Source organism: Drosophila teissieri, unplaced genomic scaffold (assembly GCF_016746235.2).
Source record: "Drosophila teissieri strain GT53w unplaced genomic scaffold, Prin_Dtei_1.1 Segkk125_quiver_pilon_scaf, whole genome shotgun sequence".
Taxonomy (NCBI): domain Eukaryota; kingdom Metazoa; phylum Arthropoda; class Insecta; order Diptera; family Drosophilidae; genus Drosophila; species Drosophila teissieri.
Genome location: NW_025224991.1, coordinates 218,118 through 237,419, shown reverse-complemented (window position 1 = coordinate 237,419; position 19,302 = coordinate 218,118). Strand labels below are relative to the sequence as shown.

Here is a 19,302-nt window from a genome sequence, read left to right as displayed (position 1 = left end):
TATCCAATATCTTATCCATTCGAGGAATGTGAAATTTGTCATTAACAATTATCTCGTTGAGATTCCTGTAATTAACTACCAACCTAAATTTTGGTTTCCCAGAGGCATCTGCCTTCTTGGGAACCACCCAAATAGGAGAACAATAAGGGGACTTCGATTTGCGAACGATCCCTTGTTCTATCATTTCTTTGATTTGTTTGTTGACTTCTTGGTCAACACTTTGGGGGTACTTATAAGGTTTACGGTATACTGGAGTCTGGATGACATGTTTAATTGTACTCGTGAAGGTCAAATTTTCGACTTCCTTGTACAGAATGTCGCTATATTCGTATAGAACCTTTTTTAAACATTCAATTTCCTCTACATTTAGATGCTCGAGTCTATACTCGTTACATTCGCGTAAATCATTGTTGATCGATCAAGATGTGTTAGATCATTGTCCACTGTGTCACTAACAACTTTTGAAATGCGGCATTTTGGTAATGCGGTCTCCTTCTGTTGTTGATGCTTTGGTTTAAGGCACTTAGGTGTGGTCTTAACCTTTTGCATTTTTGGATTGATTTCCTCCACTGGAGCAGAATCGTTTTGTTGTGGGTCGAGGCATTTAGATGCGGTCTCGCCCTTCTTTTCTCCATACAAAAACTTAAAAGTTCTTGAACCTAGAGTTACCGTCTCGTTATCATAATCGATCTTAGCTTTCGTATCCTCTAGATACTTTCGACCTAACAGGTAATCATAATTGTCGGAAAATTTGTGGATATAGAATTTCTGAACAGGCGGACATATTGAAGTCGGCTTCATTATTATGATTTTCTTGAATTTTATTTCCCCTTTATGGAATACACTGTTAAATCTTCTTTTTGTTCTTCTAAATTTTCAAAATTTTCCCTTATGATATTGATTGATGAGCCTGTGTCGATCATTCCCTTGTAAATTTTGTTATGATAACCTATTCGCACATGGGGACTGGTACGTCCTCCTGTGTCACTTGAGTGTCCGAGGCAGTTTGATGAAAATTTACATCCATTCTGCTTTGGCCACTTTGACTCTCGCGTTGCCTTTTTATCGGCCCCTGACCGTTAGTATTATTTGAGGTTGAAGGTTGGAAATTAAGGGAATTGTTAAGAGGATTGTTTTGTTGGGCTTGTGTTAACTCCCTTCTAAACGTGTTAAAAAAATTCCCCTTGATTACCCGGTATGAGATGAGTGAAATACTGATTTTGATTTGTCGTAGGTTGATTCGAATTTCGAGGTTGCGTATTATTATTCTGATTCATTCCAGGATAATAATGGCTGTAATTATGATTTCTATTATTGTAATATCTTTGATTATTGCTTTGACTATGATTTCCCCTGTTCCTGCGTTTGTTCCCTTCTGATCTATTAGAACGCTGATTTTCTGGACTGGCGTCATAGAGGCCAATCTCCATTGAAGCTTGTTTTAATTTATAAATAGTATCTTTGCAATTTTTGATCTATTACGGATTTAACGGTTCTTTTTAACATTTCAGTGTAATTTGATTTATCGACAGGGTCGCTTTCTAATTCTAGCTTGTCAAACATAATCCAATATTGTGATTCGAGCTTCTCGATGAACTTACAGATGTTTCCGGGGTATGATGTATCCTCCAGTTGTCTTATAAGTGTTATGTAGGGCCTGTGGTCCTTGAATGCCATCTCCAGGGCCGTCTTTGTATCCAGCCATGTATTTACTCTTTCTTGGGTCACGACCTCCAATGCTGCATCCACTAGTAAGCGTTTTACTGCTCCGTAGATAACATGTGCCTGCCTGGCATCTTGGGTAGGGTATAGGTTAAGTAGCTGCTCGACCTGGTTAACAAACACAGACAGCTTGCCAGGTGTGCCATCATAGTAGTTCAGTTCTTTAATTTGATTCAGTAATTGATTTAGGTGGGTTTCCGACAGTTGTTGAACTGCCATGGTGTATTTGTATAAGTTTCTGGATACACGGAGTTTATTTTAAATTTGGTTTTAAATTACGGAATTAAAAATTTGTAATTAATTTTGTTTCCGACCGCACGGGATTTTCTTTTAAATTGATTTGCATATGTTACTGACCACACGGTATTTTTTTTTTAATACTACTTTCACATAGATTCTTTTGCGGATCTCAAAATAATTTTAGAATCACTGTTTTTAATTCTCCGATCCTGGATAGCTAGTTGTATTGCGTATCCTTCAATGGATCAGTACCGTACTAAGAGGACTCTTTATTTAACAGATTCTTTATTTTACCAATTAAATAATCGCAATACTCATATGTAAAAAAAATATAAGTTTATTTTACTGAATGATTACAATATTATTTTTTTAAGAAGAACACCGACCGATTATAATTAGGCCTCAAACGGAACTCTGATAATTACTCTGATTGACGTTCATTCCTCGGTGTCGAGCTTTTCTAATATGGAATTTAGACCTTAGGGATCTGATCAAATGAAGAGAGAGAGCTTTTGAGTTGCTGACTTTTCTCTTGGATTCAAGTGCATTCGCTCTTGGATACAAGTGCTCTTAGATTCGTATAATTTTGTTTATTGCAATCTAATACTTCTGTTTTTCGGGATTGCGAGGTCGAGCTTTGAACGTGGGAACGTGACGATGGTGCAAGGGCTTAAGCAAGGAATGTTTAAATTATGCAACGGATGTTTAGTCTACCAGTGGGTGACTTATGAGGAGATTGGGTTTTTCCACTCAACCTTGTCTTGAGGATCATATGACAGTCTTATTCTTATCTGGTATCTGTTGAGTACATCCAGAGTAGTGTAGGGTGTACATGTTGTATGTGTATTGTGTAGGCATGTGCTCACTATATATATATAGAACTAATAAAGTTAAGGCTCAACGTCTGCAGCAATGTTCTTTTGCATATGTTGCATAGTTCGCTTCGTAAGTCGGCCACCTTGGTCTGCGGGACTGCCGTGGTACCGCTGATTCTTTCGTTTAGACTGCTAATCCGAAAAACAGAATCCTGAATTTACCAAAAATTACATGTTTTTTTAAACCAGTTTTATATTTTTCTGCTGCATATCTTAAAAGTATGCCAAAATATATATCAATTATGTGCAGGTTTCCCTCCTAATTCCCACCATGAATCGTTCGGTCTCACTGAAATGTTTCTTGGAATAATTCGAAACACGAGACACATGTATATCAAAAATATGTTTATTTATTAGTTAGTTACTGAGGTCTTGTGCTCTGATAGGCGTCTACACTATTATTTTGGACGTAGTAATAATTATTATATTTTCTATTTTAAGGTATAAATTCAACCATAATTCGTGGCATATGTAAAGTGATTGGAACTACGATAACGAAATATAAGGATCCTACATCGCAACTGATAGTTAGAGATCTTATATTAGACCTTGTAACTACTCATCATGATTTAACAATTGAACATATGTTAAACGTCTTTAAAGCTTTTATATTTAAAGAGTTCGCTAGTGTACCCCCTCAAAAATCGTGTAAATTGGCCGTTATAGCATTAGGATGGATATCTATCATACAAAAACAAGCACTACGTGAATCAAATGTCTTTAAAACCGAGAAAAAAAAATTGATTGAATATCAGTCGTTGTTATTTCAAATAACTGTAATATCGCCAAACCAAAAAGTTACAGACGCAAGAACAAAAATATTGTACGATCTATGGGATAATACTGCAATTTTTAATGAAACAATGGACATATTATTTGAAATGGAAGCAACTAGTAATGTTACAATTTTGTTCATGGAAATGATTAAATTTAAATCCAAAAACTATAATGCCGTAATATTAAACCAATATTCAGAAAAGCTATCCGAATACTTCGTAAAAAGTATGATATCATGCAAAACCAAACCGGACAAGTCCCTTATTACAGCTTGCAGTCCATTATTGGAATCACTCACCGATACTGAATTTGATTCCTACATTTATCCATCTTTACAAAGGTCAATATTGCGAAGCCCAGAAAATACACTTCAAAGCATTGGATTAATTTTTAATATGTTGAGTTTTGACTGCAGTCGTTATGCTCATAAGGTTGGAATAGTTCTCATTCAAAATTTATACAGTAAGGGTGACATCGCACGACAAGAGTCACTTGAATCTTTAAAACTTTTGTCAACGAAATGCTCTGACTGGAATATAGTAAAACAATTACTAGAGCGTATTTTCTCTGTTTTAAATGGATCCGACGGCAAAATTAATGTGATCGAATATAGAATAAATCTCCTACAGGTAATTTAAAAATGTACATATGTTTTAACAACTATATAATTTTATCTGCTAAATATAAAATAGAAGGAATGCACAAAAGAATGCAAAAGTCGATCTCCACGATTATTAATAGCTCAGCTAGTAACAGTGCGGGGGAGAAATTTAACTTTTTATACCCATTACTCCGTAGAGTAAAATGGTATACTAGATTCGTTGAAAAGTATGTAACAGGCAGAAGGAAGCGTTTCCGACATGTATATGTCGGAGATTAAATGGTTTATTTGAAATACCCGCACAATCTTTAATAGGGTTGTCGTTAATAGGTAGAGTTGCCTATGGGGTAAAAGTTACAGTTCTAGAATTTACGATTGTCGTGCGTGTACTCGTGCGCACTGCGAGAAAGTGAAAGGAAAGCCGAATGCCTGTCAAATAGACTTGCGAACGGGGAGTCTGAGACGAACGGCTGAGCAGTGCAAACGTGAATATTCGCCATCTACAATCATAGAGGTTTTTCAACGCTAGTACTTAAAATCGAGAAAATAATTAACCATAACGAAAACGACAACGTTAATTCGACATATATATATTCTTGATAAGGATCAATAGCCGAGTCGATCTGGCTATGTCCGTCTGTCCATCCGTATGTTGTCTCATCTTCGCACTTTTAATAGCTGAGTAACGGGTATCTGATAATCGGGGAACTCGACTATAGCGTTCTCTCTTGTTTTTTTTTTGTATATTTTAAAAGTATCAAAATTTCTTTTTAGTTTTACAATTCTATGAAGCTGGCAAAACAATTAAAAAATTTCTCCCTCGCACTCGCACCTGAGTAACGGGTATCTGATATAAAGACTCTACTATAGCGTTTTTCTTGTTTGTACTTGTATAAAGAATATTTCAATTCATTATATATATTACAAACGCGTTCTGTCTGTCGCGTATATGTATATGTCAGAACGGAATGTGTTAGCTCTTTATTAGCGTTTGTAGAACTAAGAAAAAGATTTGGTTGTATAATATGATAATCGCGACATTTAGATAAGCGATCGGTCAGAGTGCAGCATTTACTGACTCTTGGCCGCTGCCTCTGACCCTTCTGGTGTGGACGACTCTGGTCTCTAGGGAGAGCATAAGCTCCCATGATCCAGACTAGATTTCTTCCTTATTAAGCGCAGTCTACTCCCGTGATTGATTAGATTGCGTAAGTGTTTCCATCTAGCATTAATTGCCGAATTATAATTACCATGTTTACTCACCGAATGAGTTTTACCCCTCCCTTTTGTTTTAATATTCTTTGTGTTAATCTTTAACTCTGAAGAGTTTATAACGAGGCCGTCATAACACTGGTGTAGACGGTGTAAGTTTTTCCTATTGGTTTTGTGATCTGCACGAAATGATAAACTCTCTTTTTTTTTTTAGCAGACCTGAGCAATCGGAAGTGGATGGTTTTCTATTTTGATAAGCCGGGTCTTGCAATGGCTGCAACGCCCTAGATAGGGATGGGCCAACGTCCGTGGGCTCTTGTATGTAAATTTGCTAATCTAATCATTCGTGTTTTTATACCCTTTACTCGTAGAGTAAAATGGTACACTAGATTCGTTGAAAAGTATGTAACAGGCAGAAGGAAGCGTTTCCGACCATATTAAGTATATTGATCAGGATCAATAGCCAAGTCGATCTGGCCATGTCCGTCCGTCCGTCTGTCTGTCCGTATGAACGTCGAGTTCTCACGATAAAAGCTAGAAAGCTTCTATAAAAGCTAGAAAGTTGAGATTCAGCATACAGACTCCAGAGGTATAGACGTAGGGCAAGTTTGTTAATCCATGTTGACACGCCCACTCTAACGCCCACAACCCGCCCAAAGCTGCCACGCACACACTTGTAGTCTTGTAAATATTTATCGATTTGCCAAAAAACTTTTTGCCACGCCCACTCTAACGCCCACAAACCGCCATAAACTGTCGGTGCTGAAATTTATCCATCGCATTTCCACTAGCTGAGTAACGGGTATCAGATAGTTGGGAAATTCGACTATAGCGTTCTCTCTTGTTTTTTTCTGCGTTTTCGAATTAGTATTTCGATGTCAGTGGCAATATGACTTACAAGATCCTAGAAAAATTTGTTAAATTACATTTTGCAATTTAAAAAAAAGTGTATGTTTTATTATCTCAGGCATTACTCTAAATAAATATTAAATGGATTTTAAAAGAACTCTCCTTATTTTTGAAGCAACCGACTGCAAAAATACAATATTTTCAGCCTCTAAAGGAAGTTTTGAGCATTTGTCTATTATTCATTCATGTTTTTTCTTATTTTAATTCTTAAAACTTTTATATATTTTATATATAAGTTGATTTTTCCTTTTCGAAATTAATGTTTTTCAAAAGTTTGAGTTGAAAGGGCTTCCCAAATATCCACACCAGCAAGCAAGTAACAAACAACTTGCCCCTTGAAAATCAAATAATTTAGAATTTGGTTGGTTGGTAGGTCTACCAAATAAAAGATAACCATTGATGAAATGTTATTTCCTTTTCCAATTTTATAACTATATTTGCATTTTATATTTCAGGGAGCTGGCAATTTAAGCTTTAACAACATAGATCAAGATCATATGCCCAACATTTTAAATGAAGCTGTTACCCTATTTCGGAAAGCACTGGAGTGTGAAACACAAGAAAAAGTTATTTGCTGTACTTTGGATATGTTTGGGTTGTGGACTCACAAATTCATACACCAGTTACCAAATGTTATTATCAATATTTTCAAATCTGGAATACGGCTGAAAAACACAAATCAAATTGTTCGGCAAAGTTATCTTGAATGGCTTCTATTATCAATTCAAAATGCGGAAATTAATAACTATGGTTCTATTATACCGGATCTTATTTTATTTTATACTAAAGCTTTGCAAAACTCATCACAATCATGTTATTTGGCTGAAGCAGCGTGCATCGCTTGTATAATGCTTATTTTGGAAAAACCGTCTGAAAATTATAACTTTTTTTGGAACACAGTGTTTGATATGAAAAAACTAGTTTTCTATAATGTAAAGTTTACTGGAATAGCTCCTATTACCACGTTATGCAATATATCATTAATGACAAGAATATTGCTTATTTCATATCCTGAAAAAATTAGAGGCAAACTGGAACCTTTAGTTCGAACTTTAGTTTATAACTTATGTAGCAATTCAGTAAAAGTTCGAGTATATACTGCTAGGCAGGTTGAACAAATAATAAACGCATCAAGCGGTATTGAGTTCGTAAAGTTAGCCTTACACGAGTTCGGTAAACGTATTAATTTAGTTAATATTGAAACGGACGTGGAGACTTCAATGGATCAGTTTGGGACTTCAAATCATGTGTATGTAGACGCACTTCTCACTTTAACCAGCTTAAAACATATTACTTATGAAGATTCTGTGGACGTTGCTATAGATTTATTGCTTATATCACATCACCCTGCAATTGTATCAAATGAGCCATACCTATGGGAAGCAACCATTCAAAAGCATTTTAACTTGGATGCCAAAATTGTTATATTAGCTAAAACAAATGAAATTGTTAATGAATACATTGACAACTATATAGCTAATGCCCAATACGAGAATACAATATCAGCTTTGGTTCGAATTTGTCCGAATCTTATTGTTCCAAAAGTTGTAAATAATTTAAAGAACTATCTTAGTAACTTTTCTAACTATAATGCTTCTAATGAGGAATATTTAACATTTTTAACTCCGGAGGGCGAGTTGTTTGATAAAAGTGTAATACCCCATATAGACTCACAATATGAAACAGTTCGTATAAAAAGAGAAAATAAAGTTTACAGCTACAAGGAACAATTAGAAGAGATTCAACTTCGGCGTGAAATTGACGAAAAAAGGGAAAAAGAAGGCAAATTAAAAACTATAAGGTATACTCAGAAACAAGAAGAACAAATTAAAAATCAAATGGAAAAAGAACAGCAAATAAAATTAAGAATTACCTTGCTTTATGAAAAACTAATTTCAAAAATAAGCTTGCTAAAAGCATCGTGTTCTGGAAATGGAGAACAAATTGCCCAACATTTTCATTCTTTATTGGACGGCATATTGAATGCTTCTAAAAGTCCCCTGTGTGCCGAGGTTCTTACTGACCTGTACCTATTCTTACGTAGTCTGTGCTTTACTTCCCAGCCAAAACTTGGGCGTGCCATCGCAGTAGCGACAATCAAACTTCAAAGTCCGTCATGTATTTTAAAAGAGGAATTTGAAGCTTTAAATATAAATCAAGCTATTAATGATATAATAATTGACCTTGACAATCACGTTAAATCAAACTTTCTTGACTCGCAATCGTTTGCATATGCCTTCGAGTTCTTAAAACGTGCATTAATATTTTTAAATACTGATTCGAATTTTGATCTTATTTCTAAAGGAATACAGATAATAGCTCTTCATACAAGCGCTGCAGTTTGTTGTAAGCCAGAGTTTATGCCTAGATTTGGTATGTTTGAAATTTTGTTAAATCTTTTAAGAAACAACCATAAACTGGAAGCGCAAACTTCAGGTGCCATCTTACAAGTTGCAATGTGTTCAAGTGGTGATAATTGCTCTTCTAGTCCGGATAACCATATTATTAGCATATTTCTACAAGCCTTGCAACATTGTTCCGACGCTGTAAGAAAGGTGGCATTACAATCCCTTAAAATAATGGTAAATGGAATTGTTAAACACGTTAAAGTGGATAACAGTCTGGAAAAAATAATTATAAATCGAATTTGGATAGCAAAACATGATCCAGAGGAAGAAAATAGAGAACTGGCTTTATTTTTGTGGAACACTGCCAAATTCCCTTTACCCGGATATGTCGATATTATAAATGATATCACACACCCGGAGACGTGCATTCAAAAATCCGCTTCAGAATCCCTAATTCCCCTATTAGTTGGTGATGAAGTTTTAATAAAATGCGTTATAAAGAAGTTATTTTTTATTTACAAAGAAAAGTTGTCTTTAATACCGCCCGTAATGGATCAATTCGACCGCGAAATTGAGCCTGCAATCGATCAATGGAAACCACGAAGAGGTATTGCTATTGCATTCTCCACTATCGCATTCCTGTTATCTATTGAAGATGTAAACGACATTATGAATTTTATGGTATCACAAGGACTCGGCGACCGAGAAGATATTGTACATAAGGAAATGTTAGCTGCCGCATTAAAAATAGTTGATTTACACGGAAATAAAACCATTGTAAATTTGCTACCAGTGTTCGAAGATTTTCTGGATAAAGCGCCAAAATCCCAAAGTTACGATAACATACGTCAAGCTGTTGTGATATTGATGGGTTCGTTAGCACGGCATTTAGAGAAAGATGACAATCGAATTGACCCCATAGTTAAAAGGTTATTAACAGCACTGTCTACTCCATCGCAACAAGTTCAGGAAGCGGTATCGAATTGCTTACCTCATCTTATGCCATCAGTAAAGGATGAGGCCCCGTCAATGATAAAAAAATTGTTACACTCATTGGCAAAGTCTGAGAAATATGGTGAAAGACGTGGAGCTGCGTATGGCATTGCCGGCATAGTTAAAGGTCTTGGAATTTTATCCTTAAAGCAACTAGACATAATGTCAAAGCTGACCGCTTTCATTCAAGAAAAAAAAAATTATAAGTCCAGAGAAGGAGCTCTGTTTGCTTTTGAAGTTTTGTGTACTACACTTGGGCGTTTATTTGAACCTTATATAGTTCATGTGTTGCCCCATTTGTTACAATGTTTTGGTGATCCATCCCAATACGTAAGACAGGCAGCTGATGATACAGCTAAAGTAGTTATGAGAAAACTCTCCGCTCATGGAGTTAAATTAGTACTCCCGTCACTTTTGGAAGCTCTTGACGAAGATTCATGGAGAACAAAAACAGCATCAGTTGAATTGTTAGGTGCAATGGCATTCTGTGCACCAAAGCAACTTTCATCATGCCTTCCAAGTATAGTACCAAAACTAATTCAAGTCCTGGGAGATTCTCACACTAAAGTACAAGAATCGGGTGCAGAGGCTCTTAAGGTAATTGGATCTGTTATTAAAAATCCTGAAATTCAAGCTATTGTTCCCGTGCTTTTGGATGCATTGGAAGATCCATCAAATAATACATCTACTTGTTTGCAAAGTTTGCTAAAAACTAAATTTATTCACTTCATTGATGCTCCCTCATTAGCTCTAATTATGCCAGTGGTGCAACGTGCCTTCATGGACCGATCCACAGAGACTAGAAAAATGGCTGCACAAATAATAGGAAACATGTATTCCTTAACAGACCAAAAAGATCTTGCGCCTTACTTACCAAGTATTATTCCTGGCCTAAAATCATCATTATTAGATCCAGTCCCTGAAGTCCGAGCTGTGTCAGCTCGTGCGCTTGGTGCTATGGTTAAAGGTATGGGAGAAAGTTCATTTGAAAATTTATTACCCTGGCTAATGGAAACTCTAACTTCCGAGTCTAGTAGTGTGGATCGAAGTGGAGCAGCACAAGGCCTATCTGAAGTAGTTGGAGGACTTGGTGTTGAAAAGATGCATAAACTTATGCCGGAAATAATTTCTACTGCAGAACGCGTAGACATTGCTGCACATGTTAAAGATGGATATATAATGATGTTTATATATATGCCTGGAGCATTTCAAGAAGAATTTACACCATATATCGGACAAATTATAAATCCGATTCTAAAGGCTTTAGCGGACGAAAGCGAATATGTTCGTGATACTGCTTTAAAGGCGGGGCAACGAATTGTTAATTTATACGCAGAAACTGCTGTCGCACTTTTACTACCTGAACTAGAAAAAGGGCTGTTTGATGATAATTGGCGGATTAGATATAGTTCTGTTCAATTACTTGGAGATCTATTGTATCGAATATCTGGGGTATCTGGAAAAATGACTACGGAAACAGCAAGTGAAGATGATAATTTTGGTACGGAACATTCACATACAGCTATTATTCACTTTTTGGGTGATGAACGTAGAAATAGAGTATTGTCAGGGCTCTACATGGGACGTAGTGACGTTTCATTGATGGTGCGACAGGCTGCTCTTCATGTATGGAAAGTGGTTGTGACAAATACTCCGCGCACTCTGCGTGAGATTCTACCAACACTGTTCGGTTTACTACTTGGATGTTTGGCAAGTACAAGTTACGATAAGAGGCAAGTGGCGGCGCGAACTTTGGGGGATTTGGTAAGAAAACTTGGAGAACGAGTTTTACCTGAAATAATTCCTATTCTTGAAAATGGTCTCAACTCGGATCATTCTGATCAACGTCAAGGAGTCTGCATTGGTTTGTCTGAAATAATGGGTTCTACATCAAAAGAAATGGTCCTTACATTTATAGACAGTTTGGTCCCTACAGTCCGAAAGGCTTTGTGTGATCCCTTACCTGAAGTTCGAGAAGCAGCAGCAAAAACATTTGAGTCTTTACATAGCACAGTAGGATCTCGGGCGTTGGATGAAATTCTGCCATTTATGCTGGAAGGTCTTTCAGATCCCGACCCCTTAATTGCTGAGAATACTTTAGACGGCCTAAGACAGGTTATGTCGATTAAATCAAAAGTTGTTTTGCCGTATCTTGTGCCGCAACTAACATCTCCACCAGTAAATACAAAAGCCTTATCTATACTAGTATCTGTCGCCGGAGAAGCATTGATCAAATACTTGCCTAAAATATTATCAGCATTATTAGAAGCCTTATCGGACGCCTACGGGTATTCAAACGAAGCACAGGAGAACGAGTATTGCCAAACGGTTATATTGTCAGTAACAGATGAAACTGGAATTAGGACAATAATGGATACATTACTGATTTCAGCGAATTCTTCTGACCTTTGCACTCGGAAGTCTGCAGCAAGCTTACTATCTGCTTTTTGTATTCATTCGCCCGGGAACTATTCGCAATACATTCCTCAGCTTTTAAGATGTTTACTGAAGTTGTTGGTGGAAAGTGATAAAGATATACTACAGAAATCTTGGGAGGCCCTCAACGCTGTAATTAAAGGCATGAATGCCGCGCAACAAATATCTCACGTATCTGATGTTCGCCAGGCCGTTAGGTTTGCAGCAAGCGAACTGAATGGAACAGAGCTTCCTGGTTTTTGCCTGCCAAAAGGAATTACTCCGTTATTACCTGTTTTTCGGGAAGCAATTTTAAATGGACTACCAGAGGAAAAAGAAAACGCGGCACAAGGACTCGGTGAAGTTATTTTTCTAACAAACGCACAATCGTTGCAGCCTTCAGTAGTACACATAACAGGTCCATTAATTCGAATACTAGGTGACCGTTTTAACGCGGCGGTTAAGGCTGCAGTATTGGAAACTTTGTCAATTTTACTTCATAAAGTTGGTGTTTTGTTAAAACAGTTTTTACCACAACTTCAGACCACTTTTCTTAAAGCATTACATGATCAAAATCGAAACGTGAGAATGAAAGCTGGAAAAGCATTGTCTGAGTTAGTGGCAATTCATTCTAGAGCAGATCCATTATTTAATGAAATTCATAATGGAATTAAAAACTCGGATGATTCTTCTGTTAGAGAGACAATGCTCCATGCACTTCGCAGTATTGTAAGTCGATCTGGAGACAAAATGTCTGAAGCAATAAAGAAACAAATTTATGCTACCTTATTGAGTATGATCGGACATCACGAAGACGCCACTCGAAGCGCTGTTGGAGGATGCTTGGGAGCGATACTAAAGCACATAGCGTCTGGACAAGTCTATGATTTGTTTAATAATATAATACTGATGAATAATGCAGATGATCTTATAGTAAAACATGGGCACACAATAGTATTGTTTGTAGCCTTAAAAGAGTGCCCCAATGAAGTACTTTTTTCAAATTTGCCCGAAAAGATTACATCATTTGTTTTGATCAATATTTTATCAGAAAAAGTGCCAATTGCTTGCAATGCTGTAAGAGCTGGCACTTACCTTTTGGACTATTACCTTGTCAATAAAAACGAACTTCCTATTAATATTGTAGTTGCGTTAGCTAGAGCAATGAATCATTCTAGCAACGATGTCAAACAGCTTGTTGCAAAAAGTTGTACCCACCTTTCTAAAAGTTTGTCAGCAAATCAAAGTAATATTGATGTTTTAAAATATTTGGTGCCTATGCTGGTAAATGGAACTAAAGAAAAAAATGGTTATGTGAAATCAAATTCAGAACTAGCATTAATTTCCATTTTAAGATTAAGATTTGACGATACGATCTTTATAAAAATTTCAGATCTATTAGAATCTGGTGCAAGAGATTCGTTAAATGAAGTAGTTTCAAAAGTTTTAAAACGCACATCTCCGCAGTCTATAATAATAAAAGATGAAGAATTGGATGACACACTGCAAACATAACAAATTTACTTTAAAACCGTTCCAAAAATATCTTGAACTCTTATACAAATTGCTGTATTTAAAATTTTTTTTGTAAATAAAGTAAAGTATAAAAAAGGAATTAATATCAACAAAATGTTACAATCGACATTGTATTTAATATTGGGTAAGTAGTTTTAGTATATTGCTTTGAACAGAACACACCACTTTTCTTATAGCAAAACATGATGAAAAACGAAACGAAAGAATAAAAGCTGGAAAAGCATTGCCTGAATTAGTGGCAATTTATTCTAGAACAGATCCATTGTTTTATAAAATGTATAATAGAATTAAAGACCCCGATGATTCTTCAATGCTCCATGCACTTCGGAGCATTGAGTATGATCGGACAACACGAAGTCGCCAATCGATGCGTGGTTGGAGAATGCTTGGGAGCGATATTATAGCACAGCGTATGGACAAGGTATGATTTGGTTAATAATATAATACTGACGAAAAATACTACAATACTACATGCCCAAGAGGGCAAGACCGTGAACTGAGGGGGCTTGCCGTGTAATGTACGACTCGATTGAATCGATATAGAAATAAGTATAGAAACGAGGAAATATATAAATCTTAATATATATAAATCTCGTGTCACAATGTTTGTCCTCAATGGACTCCTAAACCACTCAACCGATTACAATAAAATTCGCACACCATGGCAGTTCGATCCAACTTGAGAGATAGGATAGTTTAATTCTGGAAAAAGTCAAATGAAAAGCGGGAAAACCGTTATTTACATGCAGCGCCATTTTTAAAACATAGGATGTCATTCTTCTCTGCTCATTTCGTTTTATTTAATTCATGAGACAAACTTTATTTGGTTCATAAATAAATTGTAACAGCAGGCATTTGTTTTTGAGGTGGTAAGTTGAACTGTGTTAATTATGTGTACCGTGCATTTGAGGTTAAACTCACCACTTACACCTTCTTCGACTTCCTCATCCTCATCCTCCTTCTTCTTCATCAATTAGAAGATACACTAGCCGAACGCAATAAAGCAAGAAGACTAAAGCATCAACAATCACGCAGGTTTTCAGAAGAAGGAGGAGGAAGACGAAGAAGGAAGAAGAAAAAGGTAGAGGAAGGAGGAGGATTAAGAAGATGGAGGAGGAAGAAGGAGGAGAAGGATTAAGAAGATGGAGGAGGAAGAAGGAGGATGAAGAAGAAGAAGGAATAAGGAGCATGAAGAAGTCAGAAGAAGAAGGAGGAGGAAGAAGCAGAAGAATGACCCATAAAAAATCTCTGGAAGCATTAAACAGAACAATGCAAGATCTACGTCGCAATCAACAAATTTTGGGTGGTGCAATAATATTTTTGTCAGGAGATTTCCGACAAACATTGCCCGTCATTCCACGTGCAACGTTAGCGGATCAGGTCAATGCTTGCTTGAAGTATTATTTCCTGTGGCGATATGTCCAAAAATTGACATTGAAAATAAACATGCGTGTTCAATAGCACTATGATCAATCTGCAGAAAGGTTTTCGAAGCAATTATTAGAAATCGGAAGTGGCAAAGTTCCAAATACAAATGGCTTGATCACTTTGCCAAACAATTTTTGTACAATTCTACAATCTAAAGGGGAATTAATAGAAAGCGTTTTTCCAAATATAATTCAAAATCACAGAAATCACGATTGGTTGACAGAACGAGCAATATTGTCACCAAAAAATGTACATGTCAATGAAATCAATTTTCACATTCAAGAAAAATTGCCAGGCGCACTGATATCATATAAATCTTTTGATAGCGCAATGAAAGAAGATGATGCAGTGAATTATCCAGTTGAATTTTTAAATTCCCTAGAACCGCCTGGTATGCCAACGCATTTTTTGAACTTAAAAATCGGCTCATCAATTATTTTACTACGGAATTTAAATGCACCAAAATTGTGCAATGGCACAAGATTGGTTGTAAAAAAATTGATGCCGAATTTAATTGAAGCCACGATATTGACTGGAAAAGCGAAAGAAGTGGTGCTCATACCGCGTATTGGCATGTCCATCAATAAGGCACACGGACAAACGCTTCAAGTATGCGGGTTGAATTTGAAAGAGCCGTGTTTTTCTCATGGGCAGCTATACGTAGCCTGTTCAAGAGTTGGCATTACTTTATTTGTATTTGCTCCAAATGGACAAAAGAAAAATATAGTTTGTCCAAATGTTTTGGATTGAAAATAAAAATTTTTAAATAAAATAAATGACTTTCATATAACAAATTCTAGGAATTTTTCATTGAATTTTAAGACTGCATGCGGCGAAGCGCATAGGGCCCATTAGTAATCTATATAAATGGGAGTCGTGCATCGAATGGGAGGAAGTAGTGGGAATGAAGTAGTTGTCCGAATCATGGTCGGGTGGGCAACAACTGAGCCTCAAAATCTGTTCAGTAAAGCTGCACAGATACCCTAAGATGCTATCTCTCAATTTAGGGTATCAAGAAAAGATATAATTCCCCCATTAATTTCCCTATCTACCCTTAATATTTCCTTTCGATCGATCCAACCATCCACACATGGCTTTTATTTAAAATGTATAAACTTTTGAGTGCGTAACACAAGGATTAATTGGAACCCCACCTTTTTACCGAACATACAGCACGGAACCAGCACGTACGACTATTCTTGAATACACACGCCATCAGCTCGAGTGGCAAGACTACGCAATTACCATTGTAGGTTGTATGCTAATCTTAATTTTGTGCCCAATGTGGGCCTCGACTGGCCAGCCCCGAAATGAAAACAAATTGAATTTATTTAAGTCAAAGCATCTGACCTTTTCCGTTGGATTGATTAGGTTTTCCTAACTATTCCACCCCTATTCCTTTTGTACTAGCAATCAAAACTATGTCATGGATTCAGGATATTCTTATAGATTGCTTGGCCTTATATATAATTATTATTATATTAAGGTGGACAAAGACTTGGAAAGTCTAGGCCACTGAGATTTACGAGCCATGGCAACTCAGGCCTTCAGCTGCAGAAGTGCAATGTAATGCTAATTACAATATATCTTATTATAACTTAATGTCTTGATTTGATATACATATGTACATATTTTATTGTGTTGGTCATAATATGTTGACATGGCTGGGAATCCACAATAGAGTGAACTTTGGAAAGTGTCTAATTAGTAAGTTTCCAATTTCGGTGGCATTATACGAATGATTAGAGATGTTTTTAATAGCATTGAGGGATGATAATGAATCTGAACAAATTATGTATTTACCACGATTTGTTTTGATGGCTTCATAAATGGGTATTATTTCTGCTGTGTAGACGGTAGAATAGGTTGGAAGAATTCCCATTTTTAAGATGCTGGAATTGGTTATCACTGTAAAGCCAGTGATATCCTTTATTTGTGACCCATCCGTGTAAATAAAGGATGTGTTATTGCTATTGAGTTCGGCCTGTATTCTGACAAATTCTTTTCTGAACGTTTCGGGGGATGTAACGTTTTTATTCAGGTAGCTAAGGAAGGTATTTATGACTTTTTAGTTAAGTTCCCAAGACGGTGATTTTTGGATATGTTTTTTTGAATGATTTAATTGTATTTCGGGGTGTTTGTGCGATTCTATAATTTTGTATAAAACAGACCGTTTTTTACCCTCCTTAGGGGTTTTATATTTTTTTATAATATTAGAAATGGGCGCATCTGCGCTATTGATGATTCATGTAAATATATTGGTGGTAAGGAGCTTTTGTCTAATGGCGAGATGCGCAATGTTGGCCTCAAACAGCAAATTTCGTGTTGGTGTTGAACGAACGGCACCAAGAGCAATTGTAATAGCTGAATGTAAAGTTGAGTAAACTTTATTTAGGACACTTTTTGGGGCTGTTCCGTAGAATGGTAAAGCGAAATCAATTTTTGATACTATTAAAGCTTTCACTACAGAAATTAGTGTTAGTGTGCTACAATTGTATTTTGGATTAGATAGGCATTTAATAATATAAGGCCGTTTCAGCAGAGCAACGATAAGATGGTCTATGTGTGAGTTCCACTTGTGTCTGTTGTTGAATATCAGGCCTAAAATTTTGAGTGAGGTAACATTGGGGAGATGAAACCTGCCAAAAGATACATCGTATCTGCAATGGTGTTTGTTGCATATATGCACGTGCTTACACTTTTCGGGTGAAAGGATAGCACCAGAATAAGAGCACGAGTTGGCTATGTCATTGTATAGCATATCTAAATTTAATATCCCATTTTTTGTTTTATTAATTTTAAAAAGCAAGTTGACATCGTCAGCATAAGCACTTATTTGTATTTCTTTGTGCAATGCTATCAACTCGATAAGATTTTGGTAAGCTATGACAAATAGTACCACTGATAAAGGTGATCCTTGTGGGATACCATTATCGAGTGGCAGTGTGTTGGAGAAATGTTTGCCAACTCTAACTTTTATCTTCCTGTTGGTCATAAAATTGCGAACATAATTAATGATTTTCCACTTTAATAGTTGGTTGATAATCGCATGTAGACCAATTTTGTCAAATGCTTTGCAAAAGTCGAGCGAAATAATGGAAAGATGATTCTTGGTAACCAAGGTTTTGTTAAAAATATAGTCTATAAAGAGTAGACTGTCCATAACTGATTTGCCTTTCCTAAATCCTGTTTGGCTATTGTGGAGAAGTTTGTAGTTAGATACAAAGCACCATAGCATTCTGGCCACAATTTTATCGAGAAGTTTGGCCATGCAAGAGTTAAGCGAAATTGGGCGGTATGATAATGGGTCGGTTTTATCTTTGTCAGGCTTGAGAATGGGAATGATTACACTAATTTTATACTGTTGCGGACACAACACTCTGCATGTATTGCCAGCTCTGCTGAGCAAAGAGTGAGGTCTATGTGTGTGAGAGTGTTGTGTGTGCTCAAGTGTGTGGGGCTCTTGTCATTAAGAATGATATAGTTCCACTGCATAATGAATTTTTCCAGGATGGTTCCTTTTTTGTTGTTAGTGGGGAAACCCCAGCTTCTATGCCACGAGTTGAAATCCCCAGTAACTAGCGTTGGCTTGTTGTTTGAAGGGAGCAGTACTGCTTGCAGATTTTTGATATTAAACATGGATTTTGGTTGGAGGTAAGTGGAGATTATATTAATTTTTTTTGGGAGCATATCTCAATGCAGATTGCATCGAGATCAGTGGGGAGAAAAATTTTATTGAACTGGATTGTCTTTTGAATAAGTATTCCAACACCACCATAAGGAGGTGATGAGTTGAGTGTAAGAAAAAGTTAGTTTATGGGAATAGGGTACATTGAGTTGAATCTAAGACAAGAGAGAACGCTATAGTCAAGTTCCCCGACTATCTGATACCCGTTACTAAGTTATTCGAAGTGCGAAGGAAAGTCTCCAGCACATACAGTTTTTGGCGGTTTTGTGGGCGTTAGATTGGGCGTGGCAAAAAGTTTTTTGGCAAATCGATAGAAATTTACAAGACTAATACAAAAATGAAAAAATATCGAAACATTTATCAAAAGTGTGGGCGTGGCAGCTTTGGGCGGTTTGTGGGCGTTAGAGAGGGCGTGGCAAAAAGTTTTTTTGAAAATCGTTAGAAATTTACAAGACTAATACAAAAATGAAAAAATATCGAAACATTTATCAAAAGTGTGGACGTGGCAGTTTTGGGCGGTTTGTGGGCGTTAGAGTGGGCGTGGCAACATGAATCGAC

At 36.5% G+C, this 19,302-nt stretch overlaps 1 protein-coding gene across 2 annotated transcripts in view; it reads left to right on the top strand.

Annotated features, from left to right (window-relative positions):
• Positions 1–13,664, top strand: part of LOC122625584 (eIF-2-alpha kinase activator GCN1) — a 34,805-nt gene extending 21,141 nt beyond the window's left edge. The window contains exons 3-4 of one of the 2 annotated variants that reach the window (XM_043805670.1): positions 3,279–4,243; positions 6,792–13,664. In XM_043805670.1, the coding sequence (XP_043661605.1) occupies positions 3,279–4,243; positions 6,792–13,607 (7,781 nt within the window). In that variant the 3' untranslated portion in view covers positions 13,608–13,664. The remainder of the gene's footprint in view (positions 1–3,278; positions 4,244–6,791) is intronic. The other variant, XM_043805671.1, reaches the window with a different exon arrangement.
• Positions 13,665–19,302: the final 5,638 nt, after the last annotated feature.